At 42.9% G+C, this 23,579-nt stretch overlaps 1 protein-coding gene across 2 annotated transcripts; it reads left to right on the plus strand.

Moving 5' to 3' along the window:
* The first annotated feature begins 2,202 nt into the window (after positions 1 to 2,202).
* GINS4 (GINS complex subunit 4) lies at positions 2,203 to 20,430 on the plus strand. 2 transcript variants are annotated; one of them, XM_079779051.1, is made up of 8 exons: positions 2,203 to 2,339; positions 2,991 to 3,101; positions 8,596 to 8,682; positions 9,996 to 10,109; positions 13,391 to 13,488; positions 13,654 to 13,742; positions 16,665 to 16,755; positions 16,845 to 20,430. In XM_079779051.1, the coding sequence occupies exons 2-8, from the start codon at positions 3,006 to 3,008 to the stop codon at positions 16,939 to 16,941; spliced, it is 672 nt and encodes a 223-aa protein (XP_079635177.1). In that variant the 5' UTR covers positions 2,203 to 2,339; positions 2,991 to 3,005; the 3' UTR covers positions 16,942 to 20,430. The 2 variants fall into 2 exon arrangements, with proteins under 2 accessions (XP_079635177.1, XP_079635178.1); XM_079779052.1 differs by having other exon boundaries at positions 2,209 to 2,339; positions 2,994 to 3,101.
* Positions 20,431 to 23,579: the final 3,149 nt, after the last annotated feature.

The raw sequence follows: 23,579 nt of genomic DNA on the forward strand, positions 1-23,579 counted from the left end.
TTCTATAAAAATCCAAACTGCCCTCTGACTTTCCAATCTTTAGTCCAAATCTTCATTTATTCAGAACTGGGGGGTTAAACTTTGCTTAAGTGTACACTCCCTAAAACTTAATGCTTTGGTTTCAGGATAGTGAGACCAAAAATGTGATGAAATTCAAAGGAAGGGAGCAGTGAGAAACAGCTGTTGACCAAATGAGCAAGGGCAGTGATGATATGAAAGCAATAATGATGATATTACCTTGTATTTCAAAAGCATCTTTCTGCAAAAAAGCTCACAATTTTGTACCGTTATGTATAGTTCATCTTTTCTCCTGGTGATGGAAAATAATTAGGTTCATTCTTATTAGTGTATATTTCCATAGCTATCCACAAGTATTTTGGCTGTTTCTATTTGCTGTGTCTTTAACTGCAATGAATTTCTTCATTGAGCAATATCTGGAAATTGCACTGACTTTTCACTTTCTTCAAATGCATAGGGTCCTACTTTCTATGTCCTCTTCAACTTGGAGCAGTAAGTTTCCTTTCACCATGTTTGCAGCTTCACATTTTACTTGTCTGAATTCATGTTAGCATGTTCATTTTGCTGTTTTAATCATCACAACTTGCCTGCAAATGCTGTCCTGCAGTTTCATTTATCACCGTCAGACTTCACCATCCTGCTATCATGATGTATGTATGTACTTCTCTTTTTTATGGGACTATTTTAATGCATGTCATTCCACTTATATGGTTGTGTAATTATTTTTAAAACGTCTTGACGGTGGGTGCACATCCATCAGGTGTTCCTGATTTTTCTCTTCATTCTACATAATGTAACTTACAACCTGTTTTTTTCCCCCACCTTTCTGAACTTCACAGTGCCATTTGCCCAACAAGTTCGTGCAGCTTCCCCAGGTAGCTCGATGTATTCTTTCTGGATGTCTCCTCACCAGGATAAGTTCTCCTTCTTTACATAGCAGAACTCTTTCTCTGCAGACTCATTTTACTCTAAAGTGGTTGTGTCTGATGAGTGTTAGTTGAAATCAAAGATCTTAGAAGCGAAAGCTCTCTTCCCCCCAATTTTTGATCTATCCCTTTGCCTTCAGGAAGACACATGTTCTCACTTATCAGGCAGTGCCACTGAAGCCCAGAGAAGTGACTTGTTTAAGGTCACACCTCTGTCAAGTAAGGAAGCAGAAGCTGGACTCCACCTCCCCAAGAGAGTTGCCGTGGGAGACTGGAGAAGGCAGTTTGCAAGGGAAATCTCTGAGTAAGTAAAGGAGGTCATTGGTAACGGTGTGGAGAAATTATTGGTACTTGGAGTCAAATCTGAACCACTTAAGGAATACTGTACTAATAAAGACCATTGAAAAGCTAGGTAGTGAGAATTGTGGAAGAATGGGACTGTGCTCAAACATAGCCCAGTGACCTAGTGTTCCAGCCACCGAATGCTGCATAACAAAGCACCCCAACACTTAGGGGCTTAACACAATATTATGCTCACTAATCTGCAGTCTGGGTAGAGTTCTGCAGGGACAGCTCTACTTCCTCCAAGTTAGCTGGGATAACTCAGAACCTGAGTTAGAATGGTCTAAAGGCTCCTTGAATTCAGACACCTGGGGGACAGAACAGCTAGGGCGGCCGGGCTCCTTGGACAGCGCTCTCTATCCCAGCAGGTCTGGGCGAAGCCTGAGAATCCGCACTCCTCGCGGGCTCCCGATGCTGTTGCTGCGGTCTGGTACTGCAAAGGTTTTTAGTTCTGGAGGTAGTGGCCATAGCTGAAGCCCCGGCAGACGAAGGAACCAAAAGGACCCAAGAGCAGTGGGTGGAGAAGATGACCCAAGAGGCGACGTGGCCTGATTTTAGCAGGCCCTAGTTCTCTCCGTTCAAATCGCCACCAGAGGTGAGGGGGTTGAGGGGAGGTGGAAGGCAGACACCACCGTGTCTCCTCAGCCGCGGTGGTGAGCGCCCCCTGCCGACCATCACCGGGTGGTGCCACCCGGGACTGCACAGAAGTGCTGCCGACCGAGGTGGGCGGGGCTAAGCCGGACCGGCCTGCCGCGTCCACGTGAGGACGGGACACGCCCCAGACGCACATCCTCACCCCGTGGGCGGGGCCACCGGGACGCCTGGCCGTGATTGGTCGGCGCCGCCCGTGCGTGGTGACGTTGTGCCCGGGCAGAACGTTTCTAAGAGGAGCGCGGGAACGGAGGAGTGGGGGGGTCCGGAAGGTCTTGGAAAGACGCAGGAAAGGTTGTTCCCCTGCCAGGTGCTCCTGGGGAAAGCCGGGCTGCTTCCCCACGGGGCTTGCTTCCCCAGGAGCTTCCCGTCCTGGCCGCCGGCTGCCTCCCAAGTGCCCAGGTGAGCATCCGAGTGGGACCTCTGTGTGTGTGTGTGTGTGTGTGTGTGTGTGTGTGTGTGTGTGTTGGTGGAGGAGGTGACTGTGCTCGTGCCCACGGACAGAGGAGAGGAGTGAGAGGAATGTGCCCTCAGATTCCCTGAGGCTCCTGGGGCTTCCTCTCATCCCCACCACTCTCCTTCCTACGCCTTTAGTCACTGGTCTGATATGGCTGGGCCTTGCGGCTGTAGGAAACTAGGCGTTGGTTAGTTCTCCCAGCAATTGTAAGTGCCTGCTGTGCGTTAAGCACCGCGCTAAGCTCAGGGACCGCACAGGTAATTAGGTCCTCAGTACTTAGAGGCCAGGCACAGAGCAGACGGGTGATTCATATTCGAACAGAACACAGCCACTGCGGAGAGGACGTCTACCGGGAAGGCAAATGATGACTGCATGGTGTGATAGGTGCTCAGTTCCAGGTGTATGTGGAAACACTTGGGGAAACTGATACCCGATCCGAGGTGTGAAGGAAGAGGCAAAGAACTGAAAAATCAAAGCCATTGAATTCTCTAGCTACTGCCAGTGAGCCTCTGCACGCCCAGTTGTAGATACATAGTTGCCTGTGCTTGCAAACGAATGGAAAACACTTAGAAGAGTATTGGTTCTTTTCTTCTCAGTAGGTACCGGAGAAGATGACAGAGGAACTGGATCTCCCGGGACAGGACTCTGATGGGGGTAGTGAGGAGGTGGTCCTAACTCCTGCAGAGCTCATTGAAAGGCTGGAGCAGGTGAGCACCCCCAGTAGAATCCCCTTGCTCCAATCGTAGCCTTTTTATTTAGTCAAGCGGTGCAAACGTCAGGGATCGGGAAATGAAGAAATGGAATTCAAAGCTTATTTCAAGAGAAGAGGGACTGGATCTTACCATCTACACAGAAATTAAAAATAGGGCTGCCAGCCTGTTGTTAGAGACCTCATCATGTCAAATACAAAATCCTCAAGTGGGGCCAGGAAGGAGCAGCCTTGGGTACATTTACTAGGACAGTTCTCAGAGCAAGCATTTTGTTACTTGCAGGGACTACAGAAATGTGGTGGTGACTTGTAAGTTTTTGCCTTCGTCCCTTGAAACATCTGTTGGTTCCCCTGTGGAATTCCTAGTTGAGCAAGAAAGTACTCTTTTACAAAAGAGAAACCTAGTATTATTATTATTCACCCTTTTCCTCCCATATACTTTGTTTTTTCAACTGTTCTCTATATTCCACTTCTTATCTAAAATCATTTACAGGCTATCTCTCCATTCAGTCATAATTGCTATGGTTTGATTGTTTCCTGTGTGCCAGTAACTGTTATTTACAATTACTATGTTGTGAGGCTATGGTGTTCAGACTACCTGTATTTAAATTCCTCCATGCCCCTAGTCTATTATGTGACCTTAGGCAAATTACATAGCTTGTCTCAAGCACTTCTTTGACTGTACAATAGAATTAATAATAGTAGCTACCTCACAGACTTGTTGTGGGGATTAAATGAGATAATACGTATATAAGGTGCTTAGCATATTATATTATCTGACACATGATAAGCTCTCGTTGAATATTAGCTGTGAGTAGTAATAATTCTTACAACCCACTAAGGGAGGTATTGCTGTTATCTCCATTTTACACATGAGGAAACTGAAGCTTAGAGATGTAAAGGAATTTACCCAAGGTCACACATTGGCAGCAGAACCAGGAAATAAACCAGGTCTCTGACTACCAAATGTATGTTCTACTTTTAAAATATGTTTTTATTGATTTCAGAGAGTAAGGGAAAAGGAGAGAGAGAGAGAAACATTAATGATGAGAGAGAATCATTGATTGACTGCACGCCCCCTACTGGGGATTGAGCCCACAACCTTGGCTTGTGCCTTTGACTGGAATCGAACCCTGGACTCTTCAGTCCGAAGGTCGACCCTATCCACTGAGTCAAACCAGCTAGGGCCAAAATGTATGTTCTTAATCCACTACACCTGCTGCCTTATTCTTGCCTACTCCCTTTCTAGAACTCACTCATGTTTGTTACTTTAGTACCTGTATTCTTCATTCTTTCCTACCATATGTGCCATCATAATTTTAAAATTATCTTATATCCTAATCCTTACTATATAGTAGCAATTCTTAATTTGTTTTTATATCACAGACTTTTTAAAAAACCTGGCCCTTCTTTCTAAAATAATACATTTATATATCCATGCAAAATTTAGCATGTGATTTCAGGAGGTTCACAGACACCCTGAAATCTGCTCTTCTAGTTTGTGGGTTAGAAAGAGCAGAGGAGGTGACACAGTAAACACTGTTATCAGGACCTCTAATAACATTTCATTCAGTGTCCCTTCATTATAACTTTGATGAAATGTCATAGGAACTCCAGTTTAAGAGCCCCTGATTTATTAGGAAAGGATTCATTGAACAAAAAGCACAAGGCATAAAGGAAAAATTCAACTACATTATATATTCAACTGCGTTAAAGTTAAGAACTCTGTTTTTACACCTCGAAAGTAAAAAGACATGCCACAAAACTGGGAGAAAATATCTGCAACATAGATAACTGACAAAAGATTAGTATCCACAGTACATAAACAACTTTCCAAACTGACCAACAGGAAAAAGAAGTCTTAACAGGCATCTCCCAGAAGCAGGAAGCAGGATGGCCGACAGTCATATAAAAAGATGTTCAACCTTTTTAGTGGTGAGGAAAATCAAAACTTAAATCCCAATGAAATATCACTTCATACCCATCAGATTGGCAGAAATGAAAAAAATGAACGATATAACATATTCGGAAGTGCACTTGTATACTGCGGGGAGCATATAAATTGATACCGTCGTTTTGGAAAACAATTTGTTATTGTCAAGTTTAAGGCCCACATATCTTTTGGCCTAATCATTCTACTCCCTGGTATATACCCTAGAGAAAACTTTCCTGTGTACTCTAGGAGGCATGCACAAACTGTTTATAGCGTTGCTTGCAATAATACTGTAAATACCCCAATATTCTATAATAGAATGGATTGGATAGAACAATAGAATGGATTAAAAAAAATTATGGCATATACACACAATGAGAAAACAACAATAAAGCGAATAAAAGGTAGCTCCTGCTATAGCATGGATAACACCCAGGAACATAACAGAACAACAAAAAATACGTGCTGAAGAAACTTTCAATACGATTGTTGAAGGAAGAGCTTGCCAGCTTGGATGATGTGGCACACACTGGTGTGCTGCAGGTGCCTCAGTGATGTTGACCCTTCACTCTCGGGCAGCCAGAGCCACCAGGCTGGGTGTCACCAGGGCTCCTTGGAAGGCAGCCTGAGGATAGTGGCGTCTGACAGCACAGCCTCAGCTTGGCAGTGGGCGAGCATGAGTTGTACCTCTAGCCTGATGCTCTCTTGCAGTGCCCTGAGTGCAGCCAGGGAATTGGTCCACCACCTGGACCCCGACTGAGGCTGCATAGCCTAAGAAGCACCCTGACAAGGGCCACCGATAAACACAGCTCCAGGAGTAGATATGGGGTATTCCTGAATGTCTGCAAAAACTGACTTAAAAGTTATTACCTACAGTGCATAGTTTTTCATTTTAATGATTGTATTAGTTTGCTAAGACTGTATATCAAAGTACCACAGACTGGGTGGCTTAAAGATGAGAAATTTATTTTTCTCAACTGTGGAGGCAAGAATTCTAAAATCAAGGTGCTGCTGATTGGGAAGTTCACACTTGCATACTGCAGTGAGCATATAAATTGATACAGTCAACAGGTTGATTTCTTTTGAGGCCTATCTCCTAGGTTCATAGATGGTCATCTCCCTGTGTCTTCACATGGCCTTCCCTCTGTGTGTCAGTGTTCAAATGTACCCTTTTAAAAGGACTCCAGTCATATTGGATCAGGGTCCACTTAAATGACCTCATTTTAACTTAAAGACCCAGTCTCCAAATACAGTCACATTCTAAGGTACAAGGAGTTAAGACTTCGACCTATGAATGAGGGGTGGGAGGAGACACACTTTAGCCCACAACATGAACAGATTATCATTAAAAATTTTGATCAAGAACAAGATGTAGCCCTAGCCAGTTTGCCTCAGTGGATAGAGCGTTGGCCTGCGGACTGAAAGGTCCTAGGTTCGATTCTAGTCAAGGGCTCGTACCTCAGTTGCAGGCTCAATCTCCAGCCCTATTTGGAGTGTATGTGGGAGGCAACCAATCAATGACTCCCTGTCACATCAATGTTTCTCTGTCTCTGTCTCTCCCCCTTCCTTCTGCTCTCTCTAAAAATCAATGGAAAAATATTCTCGGGTGAGGATTTAAAAAAAAAGAACCAGATGTTGCCATTTTAAATATAGAACCTAATTATTTTTTTAAAAAGACCATGGATTTAAACACAAGTTTCTTACTGAAAATTTTGAAAAGAGTTTATTTTAAAGTTTTATACTAATACTAGTATTTTCCCCCCTGTTTTATATTTTATCATAATTTCATAATGTAAATAAGAAATCTCATCCCCAAATCTAGTCCATTTTACCCCAGTGTACCATACCAGCACTATAATTTTTTTTAAATGATAGCTGTTTTTTTTTCATGCCCTGTCATGTAAAGGTTGGAAAGCCCTACTAAGAGTTAAAAACAAATATAGGGAAACTGTACAGAATATTAAACACCAAATTCAGGCTAATGATTACCTCTGAGGAGGGAAGGACACAGAAACTTTTAAAATAATGACAATGTTTGATAATGAAGTTATATGTACACAGATATTTATATCACTATTCTTCATGTTCATAAGTATTTTATAAATATTTTGTAGCTATTAATATTTAATAAAGTCAGTTAAAAAGAAAAACTGCTTTATAAGTTTTCCATGACAGTTTGCTCTTTCATTCATTATACTAGAGGCCCAATGCATGAAAATTCATGCACTGGAGGGGGGGTCCCTCAGCCCAGCCTGCCCCCTCTCACAGTCCAGGAGCCCTCAGGGGCAGGAGGGAACCCGCAATCAGGGGAAGGCAATGCTCCCATCACCTGCAAGCCTCGGCCGGCCCTGGTTACTGGAGCCTCGAGCGGCCCTGGGTGGCCGCCATCCAAGGCTTGCCTGCGCTTCGGGCTGGCCCTGGGCAGCTGGGGGACTGAGGGTGGGTCCAGCTGCACCGTGTGCCTGCGCCTCCCCCCCCCCCCCCCAGCTGGGCTGAAAGGACTGGGGGACTCTGGCGGGGCTGAGGGGACTGAGCGCCGCCATCTTGTGGCCATGGGTGCCACCATTTTGTGACGGTGTGGTGGTCAATTTGCATATTTTCTCTTTATTGGGTAGGATTTCTTGTCTTTCTGGGGAACTTCTGTAACACTAGTACAGAAGCTTGAGCACCTGAAAAAATTTAGGATAGTCACAATACCCAGTACTTAAGAATGTGTCTTGATGGTGATGATTGGAGAAGCAGAGACTCAATGATGTCAAAAGGAATAAATAGAGCCTAATTGGCATGTAATTCTGAGCTGTGCTAAAACTAAATTTCCTGTAACTGAAAGATAAGTATACATTTCCTCAATCACCTGTGGGCATTTTCATTTTCTAAGCCTTGGTAATTTCTGAAATGCACCAAGCATCTATGCCCGAGTCATAAATTAGGGGTTTAAACTCTTGTTCCAAAGCTGTGTACTAGAATATCCGCTTCTATTGCCATTCTTTATATTCTTGGACATTAGTAAATAACTTAATCTGTGTTTTCTCATCAATAAGATGAGGATAACTATATTTCCTCTCAGATATTATGATGAATAAAAACTATTTGCAAAGTGCTTTGAGCTTCAGGAATGAAGAGATGTATAGATTTATTAGTGTTACTGCATCTCCCCAAATAGATAAGTGCTAGTGCCCCCTGGTGGAAATTGCAGGTGAAGGAAATGTGTTGATGCCACTTGGTGAAAGGTACTGTTTGAACACCAGGTGGTGTTACTCTCAGCAACAGGTTTTCTGACAACATTTTTGAAGTGAACAGTGATTTTTTTTTGTAATGTTGGTTAAATATAAGGTTGCAAACCCAATTTCCTACTAAAAAAAAATGGAAAAACTGTTATTAAACAGCTTGCCTTCAACACATTTCCAGTATTTCCAACTGGTAGGCAGTTTTCTTTACCTGAGACAGCTGTGATTTTCATGGGGTATGTACTGACTTACAGGGTTGTTTTTCTCCATTATGAGTGGTGTGTGTGTGTGTGTGTGTGTATAATTTTTTTTTTTTTGGTGTTGTTTTTTAGGCTTGGATGAATGAAAAGTTTGCCCCTGACCTTCTGGAAAGCAAGCCTGAAATTGTAGAATGTGTCATGGAACAGCTAGACCACATGGTAAGAGCTGCTTATCCGAGGGTTATAAAGGAAGAGAATATTAAAAGGGTTTGTCAGTATAGTGAGAGGTATGATAGCAAATCTGCTTTGTGTGGCCCAGTCTAGTTTGTTTCTTAAGTATTGAATTAGTTATCTACATTTACAAAGCATGAAAGTACCTGTGAATATCTGAATATCAGCTTCCCATGAAAAGTCTAAAAACCTGTCATCACCAGCCCCATGTTTTTATACGAGAACAGCTGACCAAAGCAAGGTAAGGGTCTCCCCCTTTTCGTGAAGTCTCAGTGCCCCATAGTCCCTACTGCTCACCTTTCTCCTATATCTTACCTGCCTGTTCCCAGTAGACATGTGAGTTTGTGGCCCTTGTCTTAGATGAGCTTGGCTTAAGTCATTATCAACCTCAGAGTAGCTTTAAAACATTGATATTTTATGGTTTCTCAATTGATGTTTTAACTACTTTTTAGACTTTAGACATTTTTCCTGTCTGCTGTATTATCTCCTTTACAGTTTGGTTGGAGTTCTTATAGGCCCTTCTGACCAATCATATTCAGATTCTATTTAACTGTTCTAAAAGTATAGGTACACCTAGTTTGTATGTGTGTTTTAATATATTTTTATTGAGTAGAGTGAGGAAGGGAGAGGATAGAGAAATAGAAACATCAATGAGAGAGAAATATCAATTGGCTGCCTCCTGCATGCGCCCCACTGGGGACCCAGCCTTCACCCTGGGCATGTGCCCCAACCAGGAGTCCAGCCATGAGCTCTTGATTCACGGGCCAGTGCTCAACCACTGAGCCACACCAGCCAGGCCAGGTACACCTAGTTTTATTGCACTTCACATATGTTGACTTTTTTACAAATTGAAGGCAAAACCCCCCTACCAGCAAAAAGATTATGACTGGCTTTATTGTGGTGGTCTGAAACAAAACCCACAATATATCTGAGGCATGTCAATGAGTATTGTTTGAACTTTATGTGATAAGACGGAAGTCATATATTATTTGTGTAATTAAGGAATTAAAAGAAAATAGAACTCTTAGGAGTATTTTGTTCTCCTTAGACCTAAAGGTAGTGTTCGAGTCCTCAACATTGCCAATGATGATGGCCCTTGTGGGCTCTGGGTAGATTAAACAAAGAAGGTTCTTAGTCTTTGAATATCATCTATATAATAAAAACCCAGTGGTCGTAAGGACCAAAGACCGGTCACCAAAAGGCTGTGTGCGCGGCGAGGCATGCGCGGGTGGGCAGGGCCACGCGATTTTGCGCGTTGGGCTTCTAGTGTTTTTTATAAACTTCATTTTCCCTTTCAATAGGAAGAAAATCTCAGGAGAGCAAAGAAGGGGGACCTGAAGATCAGTATCCATCGAATGGAGATGGAGAGGATCCGCTATGTCCTTAGCAGCTACTTGCGGTGTCGGCTCATGAAGGTTTGACATGGAGATATCTGTAGGCATTAAGGCAATGCAGTCTATAATATAGACAGCACATCTTGGGGAAAACTTGGGCTGGGGCCTGGGAGGGTCCAGGCCCTGAAGATGCTGCTGAGGTCCAGTATCAGGGTAGCTATAGAGTAAGAGGGAGGGTCTAGGCCCTGAAGATGCTGCTGAGGTCCAGTATCAGGGTAGCTATAGAGTAAGAGGACAAGAGATTGTTCTGGAGCATAGAGGGAACATGTGCTGCACACTTCTGGGAACACATTTTTAGCCAACTTATTGGCTGTGTGAATGGTGTCCCTGGAGCTACAGCCTGGCAGTGCTGCCTTGACAGTCAACCAGAGCTCTGCAGCCATCTAACTTGTAAGAATGAAATTGCAAAACATTCCTGTTTTGTATGATAATCTGTTTTAACCCTAGAAAGTTCTTACTTCCTTGAAGTTTCTTCTCTTTGGCTCTGCTTATCCCCTTAGTTATCACAGGGGATACATGCTCCTGTGATAGAATACATGCTCCTATGTAAGAATTCTGTAGACATCTGAAGACAGTTCACGAGTCTCATTGAAACCCTCTCAGTTAAACGTTTCAACCATTTATTTCCATTTACTCTCCTGGTTTCTTCCCTACAGAGTTCTAGTTTGTCAGTTTCCTTCTTTAATTATACCACCTGCACTGAATACAATATTTCAGTTGTAGTTTGGTCATGTTTGTGAGAAGCAGGATGATCGCTTCCCTTATTTTGGATATGAAAATGGTAATACCGCCTGGTATTACATTAGTATGTTTGACAGACTCCACACACTGAGCTCATATGCACTCATTGTTAACTTTAACCTTATCTGAAGTTTTTCAATTATCGTTACCCCTTCCTGTCACCATCTGGTATTTGTATGGCTGGATTTTTGACTCCTAAATGTAGGGTTTGATACTTATCCCTCTTAAGCTTAACTTATTAAATTGGGTCATTTCCATGGTCTCTAGATCCTGACCTTGTCACCTAATGTATTAGCTCTCTCTTAACACTTTATGTCATTGCAGGTTTGATAAGTATGTCATCAAAGATCTTACCTGACTCCTTAAATAGGTCTGGGCCAATGATAGAATATTCCACCAAAGACTTTCCCTACCCATTGACATCTGTCGGTTGAATCAGTATTCTTTGTTCAACTGTTTATGAGTCTCCCATTCTATACTGTCCCATTCAATTTGTAAAAAAGTCAACATATACAGTTCGTCCCCAAAGGTGTCATAAAGGCATTATCATGTTTTGAAAATATTGAGACACGCAGTATGCCTCTTCACCCTCAACTACCAGGCCACTCACTTTTCTGTTGTTTTTTGGATAAATCCTCTTGGTGTTAACTTACTTAATTTTCTTTGAATTCATGAGCCATCTTTTAAATTATCTATCTATACTAATAAAAGCCTAGGTGGTCCTTGCGCATGATGTCGTCACAAGATGGCCACCACAAAGATGGCCACCGTGGAGGCAGGGCCTAGAGGCTGCTCCTCATGGTGAGGCCTGGGGGTCCTGTGGCTCCGTGCGGCGTGGAGGAGGCCGGTCTTGGCATCTCAGGCCAGCAGGGGAGGGCATTTGGGGGCGATCAGGCCAGCAGGGGAGGGCAGTTGGGAGAAATCGGGTCGACAGGGGAGGGCAGTTAGGGGCGATCAGGCCAGCAGGCAGAGGCGGTTAGGGGTGATGAGGCTGGCAAGGGGGACAGTTAGGGGCAATCAGGCAGGCAGGCAGGAGAGCAGTTAGGAGCCAGCGGTCCCAGATTGTGAGAGGAATGTCTGACTGCCAGTTTAGGCCCGATCCCCGGGATTGGGCCTAAACTGGCAGTCGGACAACACCTGAGGGTCCCGGATTGGAGAGGGTGCAGGCTGGGCTGAGTGGACCCCCCACCCATGCACAAATTTTGTGCACTGGGCCTCTAGTTGTAATATAATGCCACATATCAGGGTTAAAGACACTAATGTGTATGTGAAGATTCCCTACCTTCTGTATTTGGGAAATTTTCAAAAGAACTAATTCTTCTGAGATTAGGAAACTACATAAACTTTTAATACACTAAGTGATACAGTAGTAATAGCAATTTACATATAAAAGGAGTAAGTTCTTCGTGCACTTATGCCCCATATACATGTTAATTTAATTTATCCTGGAACATAATTGATCCAAGCCAAAGGACTTTAAATAAATAACTGCTTGTCTAGCTGGAATGGCTCAGTGGTTGAGCATTGAACTATGAACCAGTAGTGCATAGTTGGATTCCCGATCAGGGTACATGCCTGGGTTGTGGGCTCGATCCCCAGTGGTGGTTGTGCAGGAGGCAGGCGATCAATGATTCTCTCATCATTGATGTTTCTATCTCTCTCTCCCTCTCCCTTCCTCTCTGAAATCAATACAAATATAAATATTTTTAAAAGAATAAACTAATAACTGCTCCTTTAGCTTGGGCTTCAGTTCCTCCTCTCCATTGTCATTTCCCTGCTTACATCAGTGACTTCAGACAACAGACTGATCCCTTCCAGGTTCATGTCTTTTTGTAGCTTTTAGCTATTTTTTTCCCCTGGTAGTTCTTAGCATTTTTTTCCAACCCTTACCTCATTGTAGGCTTTATGCTTGCTGTTTACATTTTTATAATTAAGTGTCACTGTTCTATCTGCTTCTGTATTCTGTATGCATCTTTCCAGCTTTTGTATATGTTTCTTTTCATAGAATACCCTGTACAATTACATAAGATGTTAAATAATATACCCTTTTCTTCCTCTTAAATATCATTTACAATTGTATTTTCAGATTATCTTTTATGAAAGCGTCTAATTAGTTTTAGAGCCCTTAAGTTTCCTCTGAATTTTTTGAAACCTACCTTCTTGCGGTCTAGAATATAGGTCTTATTTTTAAAAACAGTCTTGACCAAGAAGACTTGCCATTGTTGAAGTCAATTTTTGTGTTGACCTCAATGTATTTCAGAAAACTAGTGCCTGGCCGGCATGGCTCAGTGGTTGAGCGTCAACTTCTGAACCCGGAGATCATGATTCAATTCCCAGTCAGGGCACATGCCCAGGTTGTCGGCTCGATCCCCAGTGTGGGGGCGTGCAGGAGGCAGCCAATCAATGATTCTCTCTCATCATTGATGTTTCTCTCTCTCCCTTTCCCTCTTCCTTCCTCTCTGAAATCAATAGAAAAAATATATTTTTTTAAAAGAAAACTAGTATGTTTGACACTTGAGTTTTGACAGATGTTTCAGGATGATTTCCATTTATCCTCACAGATAGAGAAGTTTTTTCCTCATGTCCTTGAAAAGGAGAAAACACGCCATGAGGAGGAGCCTTCCAGCCTTTCTCCAGAAGAGTTTGCCTTTGCCAAAGAGTGAGTGAGCAGTGAGTGTGGGAACTGCCTTTCTTTCCCAGGCCTGTGAGCATGAGTTTTGGTGGTTGTGTCCACGAAACCGATCTCAGAGCCATTGTCTGTCTGATAGTCCTGGTGGCTCCTACCAGTTGGGTTGTCATAGCGATTTTAATTTATGTATTTCAGGTACATGGCAAACACTGAGACCTATCTAAAGAATGTAGCCTTAAAGCACATGCCTCCTAATTTACAGAAAGTGGACCTCTTGAGGTCAGGTAAGAACATTCTCTTTTCAGTCATCCGGAGGGGCCATCATTTACATGCCAGGTATCTTCAGGTGCTTGAGAATAAGATCTTTGCTTTTACTCTTTTTCTCTCAAACATGAAAATAAGTATGTAGATAAGCAGGAAAGAAAAGAGAAGAAGGGTCTTGGGTTCAAAACAGAAAGTCATTTAAAGCAGGTGTAAGAGTAGCCAGGTGTTCTTCAAGGTTGGGTTGAAATTCTTCTGGCTGCCGTTATAGATGTAGACTCACTCACACATTCAGTCACTCGTCCTTCAGCGGTCATCCAGTGGTCTAGTGGGCATCTGCACTGTGCTGGCCCTTCTGGGCTCTGACGATACAGGGTCTCTGCTCCCACAGAGCTGGCCGTCTCTTCCTCACAGATGCCAGACTGTGCAGGGACTGTCCAGCTTCCAAGGAGGATTTAAACGGGGGGAAAGGAAACCTTCAGTGATTCCTTCTTACCCATAGTAAAGGGTCCTAATCTTTTCGTTGTGAAGAGTTTCTCTCATTATGGAAAAGGTGGGAGGGAAAGAGGCGCTGGGGGAAGTGAAGTATGGCCAACACCTCCATCTCTTGCCCTCTTTACAGAATCCCCTTAAAATTCTGCTGAGGGGAGGGACTTATGGTAGTAACTCATAACCTTGGATCAACTAACTGGAGTCCCCTAGCGTATAGGTTAAAGTCCATATCTGTCTTTCACAGCTCGCCATATCTGAGCAGGAACTTGTCAGACAAAGTTGCCAAACCAAATCCAGCAGTGCTCCAGGAACAGGAATCCACCTTGTTCACAAACTAAGCTTAGTGTGCTGGTGCTGAAGCCACAAGTTCAAGTACATCTGAGCCCTGGGCGTTTATCTCCCACCAACCTGTGCTGGGCCACACTGACCCCTGTGGCAGGTGGAGGAGCTAGGACAGGATGCATGGAGACATGGTTCCCCAGATGTCTTAGTCAGCTCAGGCTCTGATGACAGCGTACCACAGACGGGGGGTCTCAAACAGCAGACATTTCTTTTCTTACAGATCTGGAGGCCAGAAGTCCATGATCAAGGTACTGGCAGGGTTGGTTTCCTCCAAGGCCTCACTCCTTGGCTTGCAGTTGGCCACTCTATCTCAGCCTCTTCACCTGGCTGTCCCTCATTGCACCTCCTCCCACCCCCGAGTGTCTCTTCCCCTTCTTATAAGGACACCAGTCAGATTAGATTAGGTCCCACCCTAACGGCCTCATTTCAACTTAAATGCCTCTTTAAAGGCCCTATACCAAACACATTTCCATTCTCAAGTACTGGGGGTTAGGGCTTCAGCACATGAATTTGGCACGGTACAGCCTGTCACACCAGGACCAAGCCAAACCCATACCAGATTGTAGAACTCTGAATTGGTCATTTTGGTGAACCTGCCTGAGGGAAACAGAAGGCCCAATCCATGTCCAGTTTAGCTGCTTTTGTCTGTACCTTAGAAGAACAGGAATGCATCAAGGACCACATTCCTAATCATTACCCATTGCTATGGCGACCAGTTGATTAAAGCAGCTATAGGACTACTGATGGGCATGCATCTGAGTTCCTGGACCTGGACCTAAGCCGTTGTCCCAGAACTTCTATTTGATGCTGGTGGACACCTCCTAAAACACATGTCGCTGTCCTGGATTCCTTATAGGGACTAGAGCCAGTCTTGGAATTGGAAGCTGGGGGACAGCCTGTCCTGGTGAAATTGGAGTCTTGCTTTGTTAGCCCAGATGCTGTGAGTCCCCCTCAGGCCTCTGGAGCACTGTAGACCCCGATGGCAGGGTGGGGGAAGGCATGCTGAAATCTAAGCTGGGTCTCCTGCAATCAGCTTCCCAGTGAGGTCAACTGACCCTGAAGTTGGAGTCTCTTTGGCAGGCCCTGAAGCAGTCAGGGCACCCTCCTTAGACCTTTGGAGCCAGTTATCCTGAACCCCCTCCTGTAAATGAGGGAATCGGGGTAGTGTGGAACCTGAGCTGGGCGCTTAAGCACTGAGAGTCAGTAGGTGCTGGACCCTGCAGTTGGTGGAGTCTCCAGGTACAAATGGAGCGCTAGGAAATGAGCTGTCGAGCAGCCCAGCGTGGGGCATTTGAGGTACTGGTTGGTGGTTGAAGAGGAGGGATGGCACAAGTTCCTTACCTGTAATCAACCAGTGAGGGACCACTTAGGCTAACATTCAAGACTATCACTTTTTATCCCAGTGTTTCTAAGATAGCAGGACCTCTAATAACATTTCATTCCATGTCCCTTCATTATAACATTGATGAAATGCCATAGGATCTTAATTCTTGTTTATATTCATTAACCTACGGTAAAATTGATTTTGTTACATGTTATTTCACTTAGTCGCAGAACCTATCAGCGGCATTAAGTGAGGACTTACTGTACTCTCTCCTCCTACTCCTTTATATTAGAAATGTTTTCTAGCCAGATTTGTACACTCTGTCACCCCCAGAAGGTCATGCCTATTTCTGCCGTGGCCTTTGCCATTGCCTACCAGGGTCATGCTTCCTCTTTAAATCCTGCTCTTCCCTTTAAAACGCACATCGACTTCTTTCTCCCCACATCATTGGGGAAGTGTGCCACTCGTGTGCGGCTTCATCCAATGCTGCTATTACCACCTCGTCCAGAGACCATGTGTTCCGCCTGCCTGTGTCCTCCACAAGGCGTATCAGAATTCCCTGCACGCCTGAAGTCCTCATCATTTGTTGAATGAATGGTTGCTCTGTGGAACCTGGGTGGGAAGTGTGCTGTTTCTAGAAGCCAGATCTCTCCTCAAACCATTCTACTCCCAAAATGCTTTTACATCACGGGCCCTTTAGTGCTCGGTACAATTAATCCCAGCAACTTTTCTCATATTGGTTGTGTTAGCTGAGCATTTTCTGATTACATTGTTGTTTGTGTGGCAGTTCCCAAACCGGATCTGGATTCATATGTGTTTCTGAGAGTGAAAGAAAGACAAGAAAACATCCTGGTAGAACCAGAAACAGATGAGCAGAGGTGAGTGCTGCATATGACTTGGACAGTAAGAAATATTTCTCCCTATAGACGACCAGCTGAGCTCTGCACATTTTTTTTTTTTTTTTCAGGGACTATGTGATTGACTTGGAGGAAGGCTCGCAGCACTTGATCCGATATAAAACCATTGCACCTCTAGTTGCTTCTGGAGCTGTACAGCTAATTTGAAACCAAAAATAAATAAACAAGAAAGAAGACATGGAACCTTAGAGAAAATATTTAGAAGCCACACATATCACTCTGTGCCTAAGGACAACAGGCTATTCTCAGCAGTGCTGCGAGTCACTTGGGCATTGAGAAGGCACTCAGGCAGGGTTCCTAACTTGCCACGTACCCTAACTTCCTGCCGGTTTGTCTAGAATCAGCAGGTGGGGCCATCGCTCTGTTCAATCTACTGGGCAAGTACATGACTCACTTTGTGCACCTTTTCCCTTTGTAGTGTTTTTTTCTTTTTTTATAATTTTACTGTAGAAATATGAGGGTTTTTTTTTTCTTTAAATATATTTTTATTGATCTCAGAGAGGAAAGGAGAGGGAGATAGAAACATCAGTGATGAGAGAGAATCATTGATTGACTGCCTCCTGCACACCCCAGACTGGGCATCAAGCCCGCAACCCGGGCGTGTGCCCTGACCAGGAACTGAACCATGACCTCTAGAGGGCTTATAGGTCGACACTCAACCACTGAGCCATGCCAGCCAGGCCCTTTGTGGTATTTTTTGAACTAAGGAAAGTGAGGCAAAGGTCATTCATAAAGAGGCATTGCTGCCTGTGATTTGGGTACTGTAGTTAGCGCTGACCTGGTGGTGGCATGAGAGAGTTCATTTAATCTTCCTAGTGGAAAGAGTGTAAATAGATTAAAGAAAACAGCTGTGACCTTCTTCTCTGATGTGTCTCTAAATTGTATAAACCTTTGGAACCTCTAACATTGGACATCAAACCAATTTCTGTCTTGCTTAACTGAGAGTCACAACTAATCCAATAAATCGTTAAGTTTCAGTTTTGTGGCAGAAGGAGCCTGGGGACAGTTCTCGGCTTGTAGTCTAACACAGTATGTTCTCCCTGCTGCTGACCTGCAGCCTTCCCGGAACCTCAGGCAGCTTCGCCAAGTCAGCCTCCAGGCCATCTGGTCATCCTTGGCCAAGGCTCTGTTAGCAGAATGGCATTAATATCCTATATTGTGACCGAAGTAGCAGATTTTCTTTTTTAAGATTCACTTTATCAGGGGAAACAGATAACATTAAATTTATACAAATGAAGACAATCACCCTGATGCCTGAAGAAGGGATGTGAACAGTGAATGAATTGTCTTCCCTTGAAACATGATAAAAAGCAGTCTGCATTCCGGCCTTTTCTTGCTTAATGAAAAGGCAGGCGGTTTTTATTTACGTGATATAGGCTGTTAGAGTAATCAATGTAATATTGCTATGATTTCCAAGAGAAATTGCCAAGTGGAAGCAGGAAGGTTTCATTAATAAAAGCATTTTAGCCCTGCAGGCAGCTCAAAAGTTGGAGCATCATCCCGTATACCAAAAGATTGTGGGTTTGATTCCTGGTCAAGGAGCATACCTCACTAGGTTGTGGGTTTGAAACATGGTCAGGGTGCATATGGGAGGCAACCTATCAATGTTTCTCTCTCCTTTCCTCTCTAAAAATCAATGAAAATATATCCTCAAGTGAGGATTACAAATAAAGCATTTTATATTTTATGTAGTAGCTTATTTTTTCCAGAATGTTTTTACCTTCTCTAGTCATCTTAAAAAACATGTATTGAGCATTTAGTGTGACAGGCATGGTTCAAGGCACTGAGGCTCCAACCCAGAATAAGACAGGAACTGTCCCTGCTCACAGTGTGAGAAATGCCTTGCAGAGAATTAGAACAGATGCTTCAGTGGAGAGTGACTAGATTGAGTGGTCTGAGAGGTTCTCACTGAACTCAGTGAATCTCCCTGTTATAGGCTGAGATCTGAATCACCAAGGAGGAGCCAGCCACACACAGATCAAAAGGAACGCCATTCCAGGCAGAGAAGGCAGCTTGGACAAAGGCCTTGAAGTAGTAATGGGCTCTGCTTGCAGTCAGTGTAGTTAGAACACAATGTGTAAAATTGTGCGGGATAAGATCTGAGAGGCAGGCTGGGCCCAAATCATTAATGGGTTTGTTAGCAGAGATCCCATTTGGCCCTCTCAGCAGTTCTGAGAAGTAGGCAGGGCTGGTAGAGTGTAATAGGTGGGAAACAAAGCGGGATGTTCAGTGTAAACCTGAGACTAGAACCTAAGGGTCCTTCCTAGTCACAAGTATGCACACTCACTCACCAGGGCCTCCATCGTGCTAAGCAGCCAGGAGAGGAACGTGGACTATTATGCTGTTACTAGAGGCCCAGTGCACGACATTCATGCACAGAGGGGGTGGGAGGGGAGGATCCCTCAGCCCAGTCTGTGCCCTCTCACAGTCTGGGACCCCTCGGGGGATGTCTGGCTTCTGGCTAAGCGCCGCTCCCCCTGTGGGAGCACACTGACCACCAGGGGACAGCTCCTGCATGGAGCATCTGCCCCCTGTGGTCAGTGCACATCATAGCAACCAATTGTTCCGCCGTTCGGTTGATTTACATATTAGCCTTTTATTAGATAGGGTAAGTACTTGTTAAGCCTTAATATATGGTACACAGGGCTTGGAGATCTTATTCAGATGTTAGATTCTGATTCAGGAGTTCTGGGGTGGGGCCCAAGGTTCAGAGGACATCCTAATCTGTGGAGTTGCTGCTGACCCAGGGACCACATTTTGAGTGGCAGGACCCTACATTTTCATGTCTCCAGCTCCTGTCCTGTGCATGCCCGGCTGCACGGAGGAGTTTTAGGTCTCTACTGAAGCCACAGAGTAAATTGCTCCATTTCCTAATCACCTCTTCACAGGAAGACTGGCTTTAAAATAAATGGGAAGTTGAATTTCAAAACCAAGTAGAAAGGGAAATGATGTGGCTTAATGTGACATTCATTGACTTTAACTTTTTCTGTTTGTGGTGTTTTGCTTTACTGTTAAAAACTCATCACAGGAAGCATGACGGAACATTTTCTTCGAATGATTGCATCATACTTTATTCTTATGAGCTTGTCACCAGCAAGATGGCTATTCCTGAGAAATGCTTGCAGGTTCATGTCTGGGTTTTCCCAGCCGCAGCAACCATGTGTCAGCTGTGACCTTCCCACAGGACCCCAGCTGTGTGTGCTCTGTGCCCAGGTCCAAGTAATTTATCATGGGAGGCTAAACATCCCAAACATTTGGAATTCTTCAAGAATTGATTTTTCTTTTTTTGTGTGTGTTGTAAAATATACGTAACATAACAATTGCCACCTTAACCATTTTTAAATGTACAGGTCAGTGTTATTAAATACATTTACCTCATGCAACCATCACCACCATCCATCTCCATAACTCTTTTCACCTTGTAAATCTTAAGCTTTATACCCATTAAACAATAACTCCCGATGCCCCTCTCCCCACAGTCCCTGGACACCACCATTCTACTTTCTGTCTTTATAATCTTGACTACTCCAAATGCCTTATATAAATATAATCATGTTGTATTTCTCTTTTTGTGACTGGTTTATTTCCCCTAGCATAATGTCCTCAAGGTCCATCCCTGTTGTAGCATGCATCAGACTTTTTTTCCTTTTTAAGGCTGAATAATATATCATGGTATGTATGTACCACATTTTGTGTATCCAGTCATCTGTCGATGGAAATGTATTGCTTCCACCCTTTGCCTAGTGTGAATAGTGCTGCTATAAACATGAGTATACAAATACCTTTTCAAACTGTTTTCAATTCTTTTACATATATGCCCAGAAGTGGAATTGCTAGATCATATGGTATTCTATTTTTAATTCTTTGAGGAACCACCATACTGTTTTTCACAGCAACTATACCATTTTATATTCCCACCAACAATACACATGGGTTCCAGTTTTTCAAATTCCTTGCCTACACTTGTTTTTATTATTTTTTAGAGTAGCCATCCTAATGTGCATACAGTGTTATATCATTGTAGTCTTAATATACATTTCCCTAATGATTAGTGACGTTGAGCATCTCTTCATGTGATTATTGGTTATTCCTATATCTTTGAAGAAATGTCTATTCAGGTCCTTTGCATACTTTTTAATTAGGTTTTTCTTGAGTTTTTCGAGTTCTCTGTATATTCTAGGTATTAATCCCTTATTGGATAAATGATTTGCAAACATTTTCTCCCATTCTGTGGATTGCCTTTTTACTCCATGAATAGTATTTTTTATGTATAAAATATTTTTAAAACTTTTTTAAAATTTTTCATAATGCTTGGTTTGTCAACTTTTCTTTTGTCACCTATATCTTTGGCCAGGGTGGAGGATGGGTAGCTACTACTGTGCTAAGAGCTGAAACTGCCCAAAGTGAGCTGCAATTTACTGTTCAGATCTTCCCTGGAATTTAGAAACCTTCAACAGACTTCAGAGTCCCAAAATAGTTATATCAGACAGATTCTGCCACTGCACTTGCCTAGGTGGAGAGAGAGATTCCTGGTGCTTTCTACGCTACCATCTTCCCATAATCCTCTAAAAATTGGTTTAGTATATCTAATGGAAGTAGTCTCATCTTGTAAAAAAAGAAAAATACTTTTTTTAAAAAAAAATCAGTATTTTTACTTATTTAACAGACTTGATTTCAAATAACTTAGCTGTTTCTAAAAAAATTGAATATTCCTTCCATGACTGAAAAGCAACTATCACAGATATCCAAAGGAATGAACTGTAAATTCTGAAGACAATAATAATAATGAGTAAGGTTTACCAACTATTTATTATGAATCAGACTGTTAGGTAAACTTGTAAATCTTCACAACAACCCTGTGCAAGGAAAAACTAACAGGTTGGAATGAATAAAAAAGATTACTGGATTATCCTCTCAATGGGATGCTTGATCATGCCTTTGAATAGGCTATTTGACACTTCAATAGAGGTAGAAGTTAATTTATATAAAACTGATAATAATGAGAATATTTCCTAACTGTTGCTATGTAAAGGATTCCTGTCCATGGGAATGCAAATGATTTTGTCCTGTAGAGAATAATAAAATCAAATCCTCATTTGAACCACTTTTAGCATTTTCCTCATTAAAGAGCAAGTTAAATAAAATCTTTGGCACGTGTTAATTTTATATCTGCATGAGAGTCAACAGTTCCTACCATATAAATTTTAATCTTCATACATTTATAGCATAGGTAATATTGGCATCCTTGTTTTATAGATGAGAAATAGACTACGGTATTGAAGGTCACATAAACACTAGGTAGAGGAGATGGGATGCAAATCCCAGTGAGGCCAGAGTTCATCTCCTTGACTATCTTGTGGTATTTTGCAAGTAAATACCACAGAAGGAAAGGACCCAAACCTGTTTTGTGTAATGATAGCTTCACTGGAGTAAGGTTGAGTCTTGGAAAAAAACTCCTTAGAGGAAGTACTAGTAACCACTACCATTCACATTACTTTAGAGCAAATGGCATTTTTCTTGCAGTATTTTCTGCTTTAAGCAGATCATGTTCTATATACCACAATGCTTACAAATGCCACCTAACTTAAGACAAAACAACAACAAAAAAAAAAACATTCAAAATAAATTCTGCACACAATTACTTAAGTCTACCTTCCTGTCCAGTGCTATTAGGTTCTGGGAGAAGAACAAAAGTAAAACTACTTCTGCCCCCAAGGAATTTACAATGAATCCTAAGAAGACTCCCTAAGTGTAAATCTAAAAATAGGATATTGTTTGGCTCAAGGGGAAAAAATTGCTTTTTAACAGGACTAAGAAGGTTGAAAGGAAATTATTTCCTTGGGTTCAAACTGTTGTATATAACTGTTTTAAGCCTCTTAAATGGAGTACTCCTTGGGACCCAAAGTTGTTCCACCTCAAATGTAAATTTTTTAAAACTTCGAATTGCTGTTCCTGTTATTTCTGAACCTATCATTTCCTTCAAGTATAATTCTGACCATGCAATTGCCTAAATCTCTAGTGCCTACCCATTGCCTACAGAAAAGGAAGGGGGGAAAGGAGATTAGTATTGAGAATTTGTGCTCTCTGCAAACTACCTTGTTTAATCCTCACAACAACCCTGTGAGTTAACCACTAGTCTCACCACTTATGCCTTTCTCTTTTCCTAAATGGTTTCTCATCTCCTTTTTACACTTAGTTCTCCTATTTTATCTTTACTAGAATCCCACCAAAATCTTTGGGGAATTAAGTAATTTCATATTTGTAACACAAGCAAACTAGATGATTTGGGCATAACTGCAATCCAACTTCCAAGATAGATCATGAAAATAACAATTTAAAATGTCATACGCCTTATTGAACTTCATTTGTTAACAAACAGCATGCGTGCTGCTCACTCAGCTATTTGAATGTTTTGGGCTGCCCTCAATTTCCAGACAAGTCAAACTGTAGATCTCCTTCATTTGTATAATAGACTAGAGGCCTGCTGCACAAAAATTCGTGCACTGGGGGGGGGGGGGCGCTCAGCCCGATTGCGGAGGGTGCAGGCCAGGCTGAGGGACCCCACCAGTGTAGGATCGGGGACAGGGAGGAATGCGGGAAGTTGGCCAGCTGGGAAGGGACTTTGGGAGGGCTCCAGGGTGTGTCCAGCTCATCTTGCTCAGTCCTGATCAGTCAGACCCCAGCAGCAAGCTAATCTACCAGTCAGAGCATCTGCCCTTGGATGGTCAGTGCACATCATAGAGAGCAGTTGAGCATCCTTAACATATCATTAGCATATTACTCTT

Source organism: Cnephaeus nilssonii, assembly GCF_951640355.1.
Source record: "Cnephaeus nilssonii genome assembly, chromosome: 8".
Classification (NCBI taxonomy): domain Eukaryota; kingdom Metazoa; phylum Chordata; class Mammalia; order Chiroptera; family Vespertilionidae; genus Cnephaeus; species Cnephaeus nilssonii.

Bases quoted from the DNA above. Each gene is read 5' to 3' on its own strand.
- GINS4 (XM_079779051.1), top strand. From the start codon at position 3,006: ATGACAGAGGAACTGGATCTCCCGGGACAGGACTCTGATGGGGGTAGT. The intron at 8,683-9,995 runs GTAAGAGCTGCT...CCCTTTCAATAG, and splicing joins TGGAACAGCTAGACCACATG to GAAGAAAATCTCAGGAGAGC. The intron at 13,489-13,653 runs GTGAGTGAGCAG...TATGTATTTCAG, and splicing joins GAGTTTGCCTTTGCCAAAGA to GTACATGGCAAACACTGAGA.